Here is a 17,581-nt window from a genome sequence, read left to right as displayed (position 1 = left end):
ACCACATTTCCAAGCTGGCCTCCAAAGCCAGTCGCCGACTGGGCATCCTCCGTCGTGCGAAGTCCTTCCTCGGCACACCTGAGCTCCTCACCACATACAAGGCTTTCATCCGCAGCTCAATGGAATACTGTTCTCCCCTATGGGCTGGTGCTCCTGCCTCACACCTGGCTCGGCTTCACGCTGTTGAATCCAAAGCTTTCAAAATCATTGGAATCTCCCGCGATGAAGCTATCTCTGAGGGCCTTTCACTCACTCACCGCAGGCAGGTTGGTGGTCTTTCTGTCTTCTACCGACTCCTCTCCGGCCTTGCTCCCCCAGCTCTCTCTGTGCTCTGTCCCCCAAATATTCCTACAGGTCGCACAAGATCTGCCAGCAACCCTCTGATGGTTAAACTGCCGAAATCTCGGCTCTCTGCTCACCTTCACTCTTTCATTCCTCTTTTCTCCCGCCTCTGGAACAAACTCCCACACTCCCTTCAATCCCACTCCTCCCTCCAGGTCTTTAAAACAGCTGTTCACCACCATCTCTTATCTTCCCCCATCCAAAACCTTGATCTTTTCTACCCCCACTAATTCACCCCAGATCCACCTTGTTTGAAATTCCAACTTCCTTCCTGGAAGTCCTGGCAGTGTACATATGTTTATACCTCTCCCACCCCCTCCCCCCCTCCCCCCTTCACATGCCTCCCCCCAAAGCCCTCTCCTTCCCACAGATCTCTCGATGTCTCCATGTCTCTCGGTCCCTGCTCTCAAATGTTTTGTTTGTGTCCTTCCCCCTCTCTCCCCATCTTGTCTACCGCTCCCGATGTTATTTGTTGTATGTGTCTGTTTATCTTTCTGTGTGATTAATGTTCGCTCTTTCACGAGCCTCGATCTTGTATGCAAAAAAAAAAATACCCATTACAAATTCCCACGATACCCATTAAAAATTCCCACTATACCCATTACAAATTCCCACTGTACCCATTAAAAATTCCCACCATACCCATTAAAAATTCCCACTATACCCACTATACCCATTACAAATTCCCACTATACCCACTATACCCATTACAAATTCCCACCATACCCATTACAAATTCCCACTATACCCACTATACCCATTACAAATTCCCACTATACCCATTACAAATTCCCACTATACCCATTAAAAATTCCCACTATACCCATTACAAATTCCCACCATACCCATTAAAAATTCCCACTATACCCACTATACCCATTACAAATTCCCACTATACCCACTATACCCATTACAAATTCCCACTATACCCACTATACCCATTACAAATTCCCACTGTACCCATTACAAATTCCCACTATACCCATTACAAATTCCCACTATACCCATTATACCCATTACAAATTCCCACTATACCCATTACAAATTCCCACTATACCCACGATACCCATTATACCCATTACAAATTCCCACTATACCCATTACAAATTCCCACTATACCCACTACACCCATCACAAATTCCCACGATACCCATTACTAATTCCCACTATACCCATTACTAATTCCCACGATACCCATTATACCCATTACAAATTCCCACTATACCCATTACAAATTCCCACTATACCCATTACAAATTCCCATTCTACCCATTAAAAATTCCCACTATACCTACTATACCCATTGCAATTCCCATTATACCCATTACAAATTCCCACCATACCCATTACAAATTCCCACTATACCCATTAATATTCCCACTATACCTACTATACCCATTACAAATTCCCACTATACCCATTACAAATTCCCACGATACCCATTATACCCATTACAAATTCCCACTCTACCCATTACAAATTCCCACTATACCCACTATACCCATTACAAATTCCCACTATACCCATTACAAATTCCCACTATACCCACTATACCCATTACAAATCCCCACGATACCCATTAAAAATTCCCACTATACCCATTACAAATTCCCACTGTACCCATTAAAAATTCCCACCATACCCATTAAAAATTCCCACTATACCCATTATACCCATTACAAATTCCCACTATACCCACTATACCCATTACAAATTCCCACAATACCCATTAAAAATTCCCACTATACCCATTACAAATTCGCACCATACCCATTAAAAATTCCCACTATACCCACTATACCCATTACAAATTCCCATTATACCCAATATACCCATTACAAATTCACACTTTACCCACTATACTCATTACAAATTCCCACTATACCCACTATACCCATTACAAATTCCCACTATACCCATTACAAATTCCCACTATACCCACTATACCCATTACAAATTCCCACTATACCCATTACAAATTCCCACTATACCCATTACAAATTCCCACTATACCCATTACAAATTCCCACTATACCCACTATACCCATTACAAATTCCCACTATACCCATTACAAATTCCCACTATACCCATTACAAATTCCCACTATACCCACTATACCCATTACAAATTCCCACTATACCCATTACAATTTCCCACTATACCCATTACAAATTCCCACTATACCCATTAAAAATTCCCACTATACCCATTACAAATTCCCACTATACCCACTATACCCATTACAAATTCCCACTATACCCATTACAAATTCCCACTATACCCACTGTACCCATTAAAAATTCCCACTATACCCATTAAAAATTCCCACTATACCCATTACAAATTCCCACTATACCCATTACAAATTCCCACTATACCCATTACAAATTCCCACTATACCCACTATACCCATTACAAATTCCCACTGTACCCATTACAAATTCCCACTATACCCATTAAAAATTCCCACTATACCCATTACCAATTCCCACTATACCCACTATACCCATTACAAATTCCCACTATACCCACTATACCCATTAAAAATTCCCACTATACCCATTAAAAATTCCCACTATACCCATTACAAATTCCCACTATACCCATTACAAATTCCCACTATACCCACTATACCCATTACAAATTCCCACTATACCCATTACAAATTCCCACGATACCCATTAAAAATTCCCACTGTCCCCATAACAAATTCCCACTATACCCATTACAAATTCCCACTATACCCATTACCAATTCCCACGATACCCACTATACCCATTACAAATTCCCACTCTACCCACTATACCCATTACAAATTCCCACTATACCCATTAAAAATTCCCACTATACCCATTAAAAATTCCCACTATACCCACTACAAATTCCCACTATACCCACTATACCCATTAAAAATTCCCACTATACCCATTACAAATTCCCATGATGCCCATTACAAATTCCCACTATACCCATTACAAATTCCCACTATACCCACTATACCCATTACAAATTCCCACTATACCCATTACAAATTCCCACTATACCCACTATACCCATTACAAATTCCCACTATACCCATTACAATTTCTCACTATACCCATTACAAATTCCCACTATACCCATTAAAAATTCCCACTATACCCATTACAAATTCCCACTCTACCCACTATACCCATTACAAATTCCCATTATACCCATTACAAATTCCCACTATACCCACAGTACCCATTAAAAATTCCCACTATACCCATTAAAAATTCCCACTATACCCATTACAAATTCCCACTATACCCATTACAAATTCCCACTATACCCATTACAAATTCCCACTATACCCATTACAAATTCCCACTATACCCATTAAAAATTCCCACTGTACCCATAACAAATTCCCACTATACCCATTACAAATTCCCACTGTACCCATTACCAATTCCCACTATACCCACTATACCCATTACAAATTCCCACTTTACCCACTATACCCATTAAAAATTCCCACTATACCCATTAAAAATTCCCACTATACCCATTACAAATTCCCACTATACCCATTACAAATTCCCACTATACCCACTATACCCATTACAAATTCCCACTATACCCATTACAAATTCCCACTATACCCATTACAAATTCCCACTATACCCATTAAAAATTCCCACTATACCCATTAAAAATTCCCACTATACCCACTACAAATTCCCACTAGACCCACTATACCCATTAAAAATTCCCACTATACCCACTACAAATTCCCACTATACCCACTACAAATTCCCACTATACCCACTATACCCATTACAAATTCCCACTATACCCACTACAAATTCCCACTATACCCACTATACCCATTAAAAATTCCCACTATACCCACTACAAATTCCCACTATACCCATTAAAAATTCCCACGATACCCACTACAAATTCCCACGATACCCACTACAAATTCCCACTATACCCATTAAAAATTCCCACTATACCCACTACAAATTACCACTATACCCATTAAAAATTCCCACTATACCCACTACAAATTCCCACTATACCCATTAAAAATTCCCACGATACCCATTACAAATTCAAACATCCCTTGAAAGAGCTGCCCACCAGCAGGTTTTTTTTTTAAACGTCTCAAAACCCATGATCACCATCTTAAAATTCCATCTACGTTTTCATATAAATTTAAATAAAACCGTTTTGAGCATGACTCAAACAGAAAATCGATTGGAAATATGATACAAGTCTAATCCATCTAGTTATCTAGTTTCATCGTTGCAGACTTTTGTGACTTTCATGGTCAGATTTCTCCAAACATCCTGCGCTGAATCCCTGGCAGTTGCAACCTTTTCCCCATTCCATTTACCCATTTACTTTACCCCATTATCAATAGTAACCTGTATTATGACACAATAGAAAACACTGTAAACAAGTTACCAATATTAAAGATGAAGTAACTCGCATTCCTTATTTATTACCCTCGACAGAGGAGAGGGTGTTGCATTTGGGTCCGTTTGTTTGTCTGTCTGTCTGTCTGTCTGGACATAATGTGCCAGCGTAGACCACAATTTTTACACGTTGTCTTTTTCAGCCGAGTACGTCTATAAAGTATGTACAATTAGAATGTGAGTACGTCTATAAAATACATACAATAAAACCACACAAAAAATCCTGGCGAAGGTCTTCAATCTTTGATTGCTCTTTCTAGTTAAATGTGTGATCATGGCAGTTTTACAATTCACACCTCAAGAGGTATTACTGCAGCAATAGTACCTTCTATATATGGTACTTTCCAGCATACATACCGATGCAAATGTGGTATTTTTGAGGCCATCCCTCCAAGACCTGCTGCAATGGTGTTTAGCTCAACCTGGCGCAACATGAAGCTTTCTTGATGGTCTTCTGTCACTTCTTTGTCCAGCATATAGTCCGAACGATTTATACCTAGTACCACAGGCTGGGTAGGAAGCGACAGTTATAGGGATGATGAGCTGAAACTTGGAGGATGCACAAAACATTTGTGGTTCATTAGGATAATATTTCTCACCTTGCTGATGCCCTCTGCCTGTAACTCCTCGTACAGATTGTACATCCGTGCAGTAAAGTCATCTGCACACGCAACACTTCAAAAATGGCATGAAAAGTTTTTTGGATGGAAATATTCCTAGAGTTTGTCTGCCTTTGAGAAAAAGCAAAAAAACCAAGTACATAAACATTCAAAGTGCACCAGGCCAATGAGAAATAAATAACATATCCTCCAGCGCGCGGCATTGCCGCCTTGCAGCACATGGAGATTGTATTGGGAGGGATAGGTGTACAGTAATTTATTGATTAATTGCGTAATTAAAATAAATAAATAATGATGGTAAAATAATTAATTTCTTAATCTATTGGCAAATAGCATACCTAAACCACCACTGCTTCATCCGAAGCTGTAACTTAAAAAAAATAAATTAATAAGGTAAGTAGTCGAATAATTAAATAACTTCAATTAATCAACACCACAAAGATACAGTTTACAGCCAAATCACTTGGTCATTGTCGTGTCCAAATATCAGCTTCCTAGCTCAAAAGGTGATCGAGATATTGCCCAGATGAGAAAGGAAATAAATAAGTCCATAATTAATTGATAATAATAATTCAGTATTTAATTAATTAATTGATTTAAAAAAAAAAATTAAATGCTATTTTTCCAAAAGAACGTTCTCACTATTGTGCCCACATTTCAGCTTCCTAGCTCAAAGGATGGCTGAGATATCACCCAGACAAACAAACAAACAAACTAGAACGGCACTCAGTGGAGAGCATACCTCCGCCAGATGAACAGTTTACGTTTTGTATCCGAGAGTAGACCAGACAATCACAATATAGAATCACATTTAATCAAAATGATCCGTCCACAACTTTTTGAGATATCCTGCTATATGTTGGTTTTACAGCCATTCCATGTCAAATCATCAAAGAATCTGCCGTCATCTCTCAGATTTTTGTAAAACTTTGGGAACCAATTGGGACCCATGAAAAACGGCAAGAACTCAAATATTTTTGCTAACAGCCTCTTAATTAGTGAGATACAGACTAACGACAACATCACCGCATCACCAACATCGACAAGCCAACATCACCGCTTTGCACAAAAAAGGTGCAAAAACAGATCCTAGCAACTACAGACCAATCAGCCTTCTCCCAATTATCAGCAAAGTCATGGAATCCATCATTGCTTCGGATATGAAATCTTTCCTCTTCTCCAATGGCTTGATCTCTGATCATCAATTTGGTTTCAGACCAGGTCACTCTACTCTGGACATGCTGCTTCTGCTGTCTCAACAATGGATGGAGGTCCTCAATGCCAAACAGGAAATTAGAGCTGTCTCCCTCGACATATCACGTGCCTTCGACACGGTCTGGCACCCCGCTCTGCTCACCAAACTCTCCTCCTTTGGTATCCATGGAAATCTCCACGCATGGCTGGCGGACTTCCTCTCTAGTCGTCGTCAACGTGTGGCACTGAATGGGTTTCTCTCATCTCCTCTTCCTGTTCAGGCTGGAGTTCCCCAAGGCAGTGTTCTGGGCCCCGTGCTTTTTCTGGTCTTCATCAATGATCTCTCTGACTCTCTCGAAAATCCTCTCTATCTCTTTGCTGATGACTCCACTCTCTGCCGCTCCATTCCTCTTCCCTCAGATCGGCAGTCTGCTGCCTCCTCACTCTCTGAAGACCTGGACAAAATCACAGACTGGTCAAACAAGTGGAACATGTCTTTCAATCCTGACAAATCTCACACTCTTACTATGTCTCTCCGAAAAGATCGACTGGACAACCCTCCCATCTACTTTCTCAACAATCCTCTCCAAGAAGTTCTGTCGCTCAAGATTTTGGGTCTCACTATCTGCCATGATCTTTCTTGGGAAAACCACATTTCCAAGCTGGCCTCCAAAGCCAGTCGCCGACTGGGCATCCTCCGTCGTGCGAAGTCCTTCCTCGGCACACCTGAGCTCCTCACCACATACAAGGCTTTCATCCGCAGCTCAATGGAATACTGTTCTCCCCTATGGGCCGGTGCTCCTGCCTCACACCTAGCTCGGCTTCACGCTGTTGAAACCAAAGCTTTCAGAATTATTGGAATCTCCCGCGATGAAGCTATCTCTGAGGGCCTTTCACTCACTCACCGCAGGCAGGTAGGTGGTCTTTCTGTCTTCTACCGACTCCTCTCCGGCCTTGCACCCCCAGCTCTCTCTGTGCTCTGTCCCCCAAATATTCCTACAGGTCGCACAAGATCTGCCAGCAACCCTCTGATGGTTAAACTGCCGAAATCTCGGCTCTCTGCTCACCTTCACTCTTTCATTCCTCTTTTCTCCCGCCTCTGGAACAAACTCCCTCACTCCCTTCAATCCCACTCCTCCCTCCAGGTCTTTAAAACAGCTGTTCACCACCATCTCTTATCTTCCCCCATCCAAAACCTTGATCTTTTCTACCCCCGCTAATTCACCCCAGATCCACCTTGTTTGAAATTCCAACTTCTTTCCTGGAAGTCCTGGCAGTGTCCATATGTTTTATACCTCTCCCACCGCCCCCTTCCCATGCCCCTCCCCCCCCAAAGCCCTCGCCCTCTCTCAGATCTCTCGATGTCTCCATGTCTCTCGGTCCCTGCTCTCAAATGTTGTGTTTGTGTCCTTCCCCCTCTCTCCCCATCTTGTCTACCGCTCCCGATGTTATATGTTTTATGTGTCGGTTTGTCTTTCTGTGTGATTAATGTTCGCTCTTTCACGAGCCTCGATCTTGTATACAAAAAAAAAAAAAAAAAAAAAAAAAAAAACGAACTTTGGACTAATTAGCACGATGTCGCGAATTCAAATGGCCATATCTCTAAAAGTATAACACCTAGAGAGCTGGTTTTGGTGTCATTTTAAAGGTATTTTCATGCCCTATGAATTTGTCTGGGCAACATTTTGCTACCTCCAACCACAAAAAAGTTATCACAAAATATAAACGTCAATTGTGAATCCCCAAAAAATGTATCCTTCAAATTTCCTCAAATTCATCCCAGAGGTACCTTATGATGTCAAGAAGCTTCTACATAAATTTTGTGATGGGCACTCCAATAGTTTCTGAGATATGAGCAATAATGTACATGTACGTATGGCATATAGGTTCGAAAATCAGCATTTGTAATGTATTATACAATCAATAAGTGAGTTCAAGTACACAGTGTTCACTAACCTGACTTAGGTTCACTAACCAGTGTCACCGATTTTCTTGGTTTTGGATTTCACATATTTATCTGCAGCAAGTCTCTTTTTTGGAATAGGTGATTCTCCAATCAATCCCAAAGACTCATTCAGTGTATTCAGTTCCATTTCAGGAGAATGAAATTCAAACTCCCCTGAACTGCCTGGTATTGGTGATTCACCTCCACCATCATTGTCCTCACTACTGCTAATAGCGCTGCTGGTCACTGGTAATGGTATTTCACTCTGAGTCTCTACCACACCTGGTTGTCTTTTTGCCAGTTTCTTACGACACTGGGTACAGATTTTCTGTGCACTTTGCAGTTTGAGGCTTGGATGAGCGGCTATGGTTTTTTGGCTAACAGCTCTCAAGCCAGACGACTTTGGTTTTTCATGAGCTCCAAAGGGATTGCAGCAGGATTTCTGCTTCAAGATGAACTTTTCCTTGGCAGTCGTCATTTTTCTGCAGCTCCTTCAGAAGTGAACTGCCAATTTCTGTTGGTGGCAGGCCTAAGCATTACACTAAGCCAACTTGGACTTTCCCTGGGGATCTTAGACTGTGAAAGTTGCATCACCTCGACTTACCCACATGGGAAATCCCAGTTGGAATTCCCCAGATGAGAATTCCCCTCAGGCCCAGTTGAAAATGAAAGTATATGATACTTCAAAGCAATTGATGGTTGTTCCCTGTGTTCCCTGTCATGGCTAGGTTAGAATGATTGTATAATACATTACAAATGCTGATTTTCGAACCTATATGCCATACGTACATGTACATTATTGCTCATATCTCAGAAACTATTGGAGTGCCCATCACAAAACTTATGTGGAAGCTTCTTGACATCATAAGGTACATCTGGGATGAATTTGAGGAAATTTGAAGGATACATTGTTTTTGGATTCACGATTGAAGTTTATATTTTGTGATAACTTTTTTGTGATTGGAGGTAGGAAAATGTTGCCCAGACAAATTTATAGGGCATGAAACTACCTTTAAAATGACACCAAAACCAGCTCTCTAGGTGTTATACTTTTAGAGATATGGCCATTTGAATTCGCGACATCGTGCTAATTAGTCCAAAGTTCGTTAACCTGTATCTCACTAATTAAGAGGCTGTTAGCAAAAATATTTGAGTTCTAGCTGTTTTTCATGGGTCCCAATTGGTTCCCAAAGTTTTACAAAAATCTGAGAGATGACGGCAGATTCTTTGATGATTTGACATGGAATGACCCTTTAGCCCTATCTTTCAATGGTGAAGAATCACGAAAGATTTAAATAATTCTCATATCCGAATCCATATTCAGATCTACACCAAAATCTAATCGATTCTTCTTTGTCACACACACAACCGGTCCACAAAGTTTCGTCCAAATCCGTCCATAACTCTGAGATATCCTGCAATGTATCGTTTTTGGCCCTGTCTCCCAGGGGTGAAGAATCGCTTAAAATTTCTAGTGGCCGGATCCGAATCCGGATCTTCACCAAAATCTAATCATTTCGTCCATGTCACATACGCTACATCTCTGCCAAATTTCGTCCGAAACGTCCACAACTTTTTGAGATATCTTGTTCACAAACAAACGGACAAACAGACAGACAGGGGTGAAAACATAACCACCATGCACCTTTGGTGGCGGAGGTACCAAGAAAACAAGAAAGAAACCGGAGTGAAAACCGAGTACTCCCTTTAAGAGCGCGTCATCGCCGGGCCCCACATCGGTGCCCGGAGATGATGTCATGCAGCATCTGGAGATGGAATAGGAAAGCAGCGGTGTACAAAACTAGATACAGTATGTGCGATCACAAAGGGATCACCTCGGCTTACCTTCGGCAATCGCCGACAACTTACCCTTGGCAAACAATGAATGAATGAATGAATGATCGTTTTAAGGCCATTTTTCCCCGCTAGAGCGGGGGTTAGCCTTGCAGGCCCCATGACAATCATGGTTCCCTGTTTGAGGCAATGTTTTTTTATGGCCGGATGCCCTTCCTGACGCCAACCCTTGGTCACGCTCTTACGATGCGTAGGGATAGTGTGCCTATTCTGAATCGGGGTACACACCGTGATCATTCATCCCAGCAAGCTGGTACTCAATTTGCTGACCTCGAAAGGATGAACAGGCTGAGTCAACCCCCTGGCGTTAATTCAGCGATCGACCGGGATTTGAACCCAGGATCCTAGGATCCCAAGCCGGCACCCTAACCGCTACGCCGCCTTGTCAAACAATGAAATGATGGCAAATTTTGGTTGGACCACCATATGACCTTGACCATCAGCATTTAGGGATAGAGTGAAAATTAAGATGTATCCCTTTCTACAATGCGTTTATAAAACTCAACATCAGGAAAATCGTAGGAAAATTATTCAAGTTATGATCAAAAAGGTATTTCATGTTAATTTTGTCACAATCTTGAAAAAAGTAAGTCAAGGCCAATAATCAAATATCAGGTGCACAACTGCAGTGCAGGTGATCACTATTATCTTGAAAGGCGAAGCAGTCTGAGATTACACAAGGGTAAAATTGAGAGATTTAAAGAAACTTTTCAGACCGCCATTTCACCTTGACCTTTAACTCGGAAGGGGAATGATGTAAATGCGCTGTTCTCTGGGCTATCCAGAGAGGGAAATTTCGTTCTGATCGGAGAAACCTCAGTCAAGTTATGGTGAAAATGTTAAAATGTTTATACGGTAATTAGGTCATGACTTTAAAATTATGTGAAGGTGAAAATAATTAACCAATCCCACATCTTCACATTCTCAATGCAAAATGTCATACTGAAAGTCCTCGCCAGCTCTGAGATACAGCTCAAATATTGATACAGCTCGGAAATTTGGAATGCAGGAAGAAAACATATATGAGGAAAAAAAATAAGTCAGGAGACGACGATGGTTCACGAGCGAGCGATATTCAATGACAAAGGACGGACTATAACCGAAACAGGCCCGGACAGGCCAGGCCTGGAATGTCAAAACGAAGGTTACTGACCTTGAAATGAGATAGAAAATAATGTATCATCAGTTATGAGGTTAGTTAGCTACACAATACCGAAAATTCGGTGAAAAATGAAATGAAAAAAATAAAGAAATAAATAAAGAAATAAATAAAATGGGAAAAAAATATGAAAAATCAAGCTCCGTGGGGCTAGACACATGACATTGGCTTAACCAAATATCGAAACCCCTGTCAGATTCCACCAAACCCCTCGGAGAAGATGTAGCCTGAACTCGATTACCCCCTAAAAAGACATCTTTTTCAGGCTTGGCTCCGCCTACAATGGGCGCAATACGCCCACTCGAGGCAGGACGCAACTAGATCATGATATCAACCTACCCAGCCAAGTTTCATCAAGACCGGATGATATCATCGGGTAGTTATGCTGCGGACAGACAGACACACACACACACACACACACACACACACACACACACACACACACACACAGACAGACAGACAGACACACATGACGAATGTAGTGGTCAATTGATAACTCGTGAACCAATTGTTTTGGTAATGAGTCCCAGGTGCTGTCTATGTGTGTAGAGTGTTGACATATAAATGGAAGACCTTGATTCATCTTTAAGGGAGAAGACACATAATATATTGTTTGTGAAGAAGAAGAATCTATGTGACCATCAAGGTACGTACTGCCGCACATTAATTATTTATAAGCTTCTATCAACATTATACCTTTCCCACCCCCTCCCCTCCCCCTCCCACCCTTCTTCCCACGCCTCCTCCCCCAAAGCCCTCTCCCCCCCACAGATCTCCCGATGTCCCTGCTCTAAAATGTTGTACTTGTGTGCTTCCCCCTGTCTCCCCCATCTTGTCTCCCCATCCCTTTATTGTATGTTTTGTGTGTCCGTTTTTTTTGTGATTGATGTTAGCTCTATCACGAGCCTCGATCTTGTATACAAAAAAACAACAAAAATCTAAACATTATTGTTGGATGGCAATGTTTCTTGATAGATATCAAGGAAAAAAGGTTCAAATCAAAATCAAAACATTGTTGACAAAGCTCATGGGTGCACTTTGACCCGGAGATAAAAGTAAACGTGGTGCTGCAAAGCCCTGATAAGGTTTCTCAAAGTATTATCAGTGCACCCTGGCCCTAAGGCCAAGAAGCATTGGCAGATAAACTAGACATATTGTTTCTCAAAAGAAGAATTCACTTTAAAATTTAAAAACCCTAAAATAATCAAATATTGATGGCAAAGCAGGTACCTTAAGTGAAGTAAACAGCCATGAAAATATTCTTGTTACCAACACCACCGAAGCTTTCACCTGTTTGTCTGTCTGTCTCTTTGTCTGTGAGCAGGATATCTCAAGAAGTTGTGGACATATTCGGACGAAATTTGGTGGGCAGCTTGGCTGTGTGACAAGGACGAATTGTCTGGAATTTGGTGAAGATCTGGACACAAAGTTTTGAAGTGATTCTGCACCATTGAGAGGTAGGGCTAAAAATGATATTTAGCGGGATATTTCTAAAAGTTAATTCAAGATATCCCAAGAAGTTGTGCATGAATTATGACAAAACTTTGTGGGTGAGTCGAGAAGGTGACGAGTACAAGTTGATTAGATTTTGGTTAAAGTCCGAATCCAGATCCAGCCTATCGGTGGGATACAAAACGTAAACTGTTCAGCCTGGCGGAGGTATGCGCTCTACCGAGTGCTGTTCCAGCTATATTTGCCTTCAGCCATTAATCAGCAAAACAAAATGCTCGGTGTATCTTACTATAATTCATCAAATGTCCGTCCGTTCGTTCGAAGGTACCGCAAAAACGGCTCAACCGATCGCAACGATATTTTGGGTGAGTATTCTTGGGACCCCCGGGAGTAAAATAGGCTATATTGTTTTTCCAATTTTTCCAAGTTTTCCAATTTTCGAGTTTTTCCAAACACGATGGAATAATATTTACCGATATGAACAGTGATGTGGCTTTTGTTGAAATTCTACAAATACTGTTTATTCTATGTACCAGGAGAGAGTAGATCGACTCCTGACGTACTCTTCCTATATAAACGTGCCGCTCCGAAGTAACATGGCAGCGTGTGCAAAGCGACTGAGAAACAGGTGTAGCGGCCACTTCCGTGTTACAGATTCGGTGGGCACTCTTCACACATAAACGTGCGACTGAGAAAGACGTGTAGCGACCGCTTCCGTTTTGCAGAATTCAATCTTTTTTCAAAATGGGCGCCATGTACTGTTTCGATTTTGATGACTTGCGTGTGATATGATTCAACGGATGTTTATATGAATCGTTTAAAATAAAAAAAAGCCTTCAATTTCTGATATTTAGCCTTTTCATTTTGGCCTCCCAATTGAAGCCCCACCCATAGGGTGGGTACCGTTGCTAGTAAGACAAATGAAAGCAAGACTTTGCTAAAGTTGAAGGATGCCATGAATGTAAGGTTGCTGAAACCACCAAAATTATTTAATAAAATCAACAGGACATTGATTGAGGTACGCAAACCACTGTGTGAAGCAAGGGTAAGCTGACATTTCAGCGAAGGGTTAACGTCTGAAAAGTCAGCTTCTCCTTGCTTCCTATGGAGGTTACCATACCTCAATCAACATCCTGTTGATTTCATCCCTTGTTCTACCTGTCTGCCGACGCAGGTCGACACTAGCCTTCAGGAGCATGAGTTGATCTTCATTTTACAAAAAATATTTACTGGAAAAGACACAAAGAAGAAAAGTCGTAAACAAACGTGGAAGTGAAAAGGGGAAGTTATAAAACAAGCCCAACAAATACAAAAGGAGAAATATAACAATCAACAGAAAGAAGACAAACCAGCAAAGATAAACTGGTTTTACAGTTCCTGTCCTGGAATGAAGACCAATCTGGGTGCAGTGAATTGTCAATTTGAATGCAACACCTAATCCATGTGTCCCATGACCATATATTTGTGTCAACATAACTGTGCCGTGATCACAATCTCCAAAGCATTCGGTTGTTGGTTCAAATCAAACTCCCAAAGTTTTAAAATCTAACCATCCCGATGATGTGTGTTGCAGAAAATAGTATTACCCTCTCAAGCATCTTTCCAGGAATCGGTGATGCTGGCTGACCAGGTCCACCATCAGATTGAAGTCAGTTTGGATGGCCAATGCCTGCTCAAAGAGCACACGTGGCACCGGCGACGGAAACAGCATGAATGGAAGAAAAGTTACAACCTAGTGGAAATGTAAGAAGAATGAATGGTCTTTTCTCTTGAAGGGGAGAGGGAGTGGGATGCATTGTATGACTAACATGACATTGTATACTTTCACTGTCAGCAGCATCATCAATTTGTCCCATGACCACAAGTATGGCTGGGAGGGCCACCATGTTGAGCGTCAGTTGTGACGTCAATAAATCATAATTAGTTAGCTAAAATTATATGCAACTCTACTGGAACGATGAACGTGATTGAGAATGATGCAAAGTTATTATTGCATTTGAGTCCGTTTGTCTGTCTGTCTGTTTGTTTCTTTGTCCGCACAGAATAAATATGATTTTCTCTGCAACCGTTGGTCTGATTGACAGGACATTATCACAATAGGTGCAACGCCACCTGTATAATTTTTTATGATAATTACGACGTCATAGGTCACGTGGTTCGGCCGCCATATTGGAAAAACCGAAAAACTTTGCACCGCTATATCTCCGAAAGCGCTGAATAGAAAATATTGAGACATTGCTAATTCTTGGTTTGTCTGTCTCTTTGTCTGTTAGTTACTTGCCGGAAAGATTCCGGCAAGTATGTTGGTTGGGTTTGTCTCTCTGTCTGTCTGTCTGTTTGTCTGTTTGTGCGCAGTACTACGTCTACACAATTGCACATAGAATCGCCAAACTTTACACACATATTTGTCTTGCCCTGGAATAGACTGTGCCCAATTTTTAACTCTCTAGGCCCAAGGCCTCCATTATGACGTCATAATTCGATAATTCGACAAGTACAAAACTTCATCCAATCAAGATGCAATTTCTTGAGCGCCATGTCGGCATATACTGGTGGAGAAAAAAAAAATGATGACGTTATTTGGTCACGTGGTTCGGCCGCCATCTTGGAAAAACCTAAAAACTTTGCACCTCTATAATCTCGGAAAGTGCTGAATAGAAAAAATTGAGACATGGCTCATTGTAAAGAAATCTCTATGGGGAATAAAATATTGTTGCGGTTTTGAGAGTGTAAATATTTATCATTAAAGGTTAAAGGTTTGCCCCCATAGTTATTCCACAAGCAACAGGTAGGTCACCTTACAACATTAGTTATGTCATAGTATGTGTGTAGGATAAGGTCATTTCCATTAGTGATACCTGCGTTGTGTAAAATAAATAAGCTTAGGTCCTGTTCATTTTGCGGCCCACCCTCCAAATCGACCTCGTTGGGCAGCATCCATCCAGCGCCCTGATTCGGCTAAACCACCTCCTTTGCCAGCAGTGTTCGCTGCTGGCAAGGGTTTTCACTCGAAACCAGCCAAATGCCACGAGGTAGGACTGGAAAGGGGGAGGAGCGCGAGGACGGGGTGTGGTCATGTCAAGCAGCACGTCAAAGGCGGAGACGGTGAGAGCCAACAACCAACCAGGGCTCGGTTGACATGGCGAGAAGGGCGTGCTAAGAGCGCGGTTGGCAAGTTTCAGAGGGTTGGCTGGGCAGCGCTATATAAACGTGTGCACAAAGCCCTTGTACAGGACTCGTGAGGAAAGCGCATGGTAAAGAGGACTTATGCGACAGGACTGCCCTTATGAGAGAACTATATAACAGGACTCGCTGGGGAAGGTTGGCTTTGTAAAGGACTGTCCAGGATTGACGCAACAGCGCGCATGATAAAGGCCTTGTGAGGAAAGTGCATTGGAAGAGGACTGCAGTGGATACGCGCTTTGAAAGATCACGTATGCTATTGAACTTGCATTAGGGAGCGCCTATTGAGCGGTATTGGGAGCGCATATAGCGCCAGTGCATCTAATACATACGCGGAGAGCCGCGAAGTAACCGCCAGCCAGCCTTGCCTTCCGCCCTGTAATTGTCCGCTCCACATAAACGACCCACGGGGAGCTTCTGCCGCTCTGACCATCTGCTTCACGGTATGAGTCGGGTACCGGAGTGAGCTGCCTGGACGCCATCATCCCTGGACCATCACCCTGACCTTCTACATCCCCGTGTGAGTGTGTCTGAGAGTGAAACAGGCCCGTGTCCTGGGATAAGTTAAGACTGCATAAGCTTCACTATGTGTTCCTCTTCTCCTTCCTGTACAAATTATAAATAAACTAATCTGTTCTTCCTGTCTTTCCTGATTCGACCGTATCAGTCCGTTCCTCCATTGGCTAAGCGTGGCACGATTCGGAACCGCTCAAACCCGCTTTAGTTCTGTTAACAGCTCGGATCATGGCTCGCTATCGTTTGGCGTTTCCACTACAACCGTGATTCGGGCGGGGTTATTTCCTCGCTTCCTGGGAGGTGTTGGTAATTAGGTATTAGGAATTCGGCCTACGACCTTACGCAACGCTGACCGGAAGGAACGTCATAGCCCCGGATCGCGTCGGCTAGAAAAAAGACAAGGGGACTAATCCCCCCTGGTAAGGGGAAAGGCCGACGTTGAGATCCGCAACAATATGTTAATGATGATGTCATAGGTGCCTCCATTATGACATCATAATTCGACAAGTACAAAACTTCATCAGATAAAGATGAAATTTCTTGAGCATAATCTAGGGATAAATTGGTGGAGAAAAAAAAGAAGTAATGATGACGTCATCGGTCACGTGGTTCGACCGCCATATTTGTTTTAACACAAAAGCCTTAAAAACCACTGAAAACACATCCTGGCATGGGTCTGCAATCTCTGATTGCTCTTTCTTCTTCTTGTTGTTATTGGAGCATCGGCCTTACTTGGTTGTGAGGCCGATGGACCTAATTAAGGTATCGGTCAATGTTTATGGTTGTTCCCAGAGACTTTTTGTGTACGTCATGGTGAGAAATTGTCTGTGCTGTGTGAATGTGGTGCACTTGGAGAGTAAGTGAACT

The 17,581-nt window shown here is 42.1% G+C and overlaps 2 protein-coding genes and 1 long non-coding RNA gene across 6 annotated transcripts in view; 1 reads left to right on the top strand and 2 right to left on the bottom strand.

The window, feature by feature from the left end:
- LOC144889489 (uncharacterized) overlaps positions 1-17,581 on the bottom strand; it is an 880,122-nt gene that overhangs the window by 243,702 nt on the left and 618,839 nt on the right. The gene's annotated exons all lie outside the window — the stretch shown is intronic.
- Positions 1-17,581, bottom strand: part of LOC137421904 (glutathione synthetase-like) — a 205,674-nt gene that overhangs the window by 136,718 nt on the left and 51,375 nt on the right. For all 3 annotated transcript variants that reach the window (XM_078769822.1, XM_068108437.2, XM_078769819.1), the window contains 3 exons: positions 14,602-14,747; positions 5,391-5,466; positions 5,149-5,300 (listed from right to left, as the gene is read on the bottom strand). In XM_078769822.1, the coding sequence (XP_078625948.1) occupies positions 5,149-5,300; positions 5,391-5,466; positions 14,602-14,747 (374 nt within the window). The remainder of the gene's footprint in view (positions 1-5,148; positions 5,301-5,390; positions 5,467-14,601; positions 14,748-17,581) is intronic.
- Positions 12,177-14,643, top strand: LOC144889495 (uncharacterized). Its single transcript, XR_013621804.1, has 3 exons — positions 12,177-12,209; positions 12,888-13,020; positions 14,589-14,643. It is a non-coding gene; the product is annotated as an uncharacterized LOC144889495 (long non-coding RNA).

The sequence above is a fragment of the Myxine glutinosa genome, chromosome 1 (assembly GCF_964187855.1).
Source record: "Myxine glutinosa chromosome 1, kmMyxGlut1.1, whole genome shotgun sequence".
NCBI lineage: Eukaryota > Metazoa > Chordata > Myxini > Myxiniformes > Myxinidae > Myxine > Myxine glutinosa.
The sequence above is the reverse complement of the archived record's forward strand: the minus strand, read 5'-3'. Positions and strand labels throughout refer to the sequence as shown.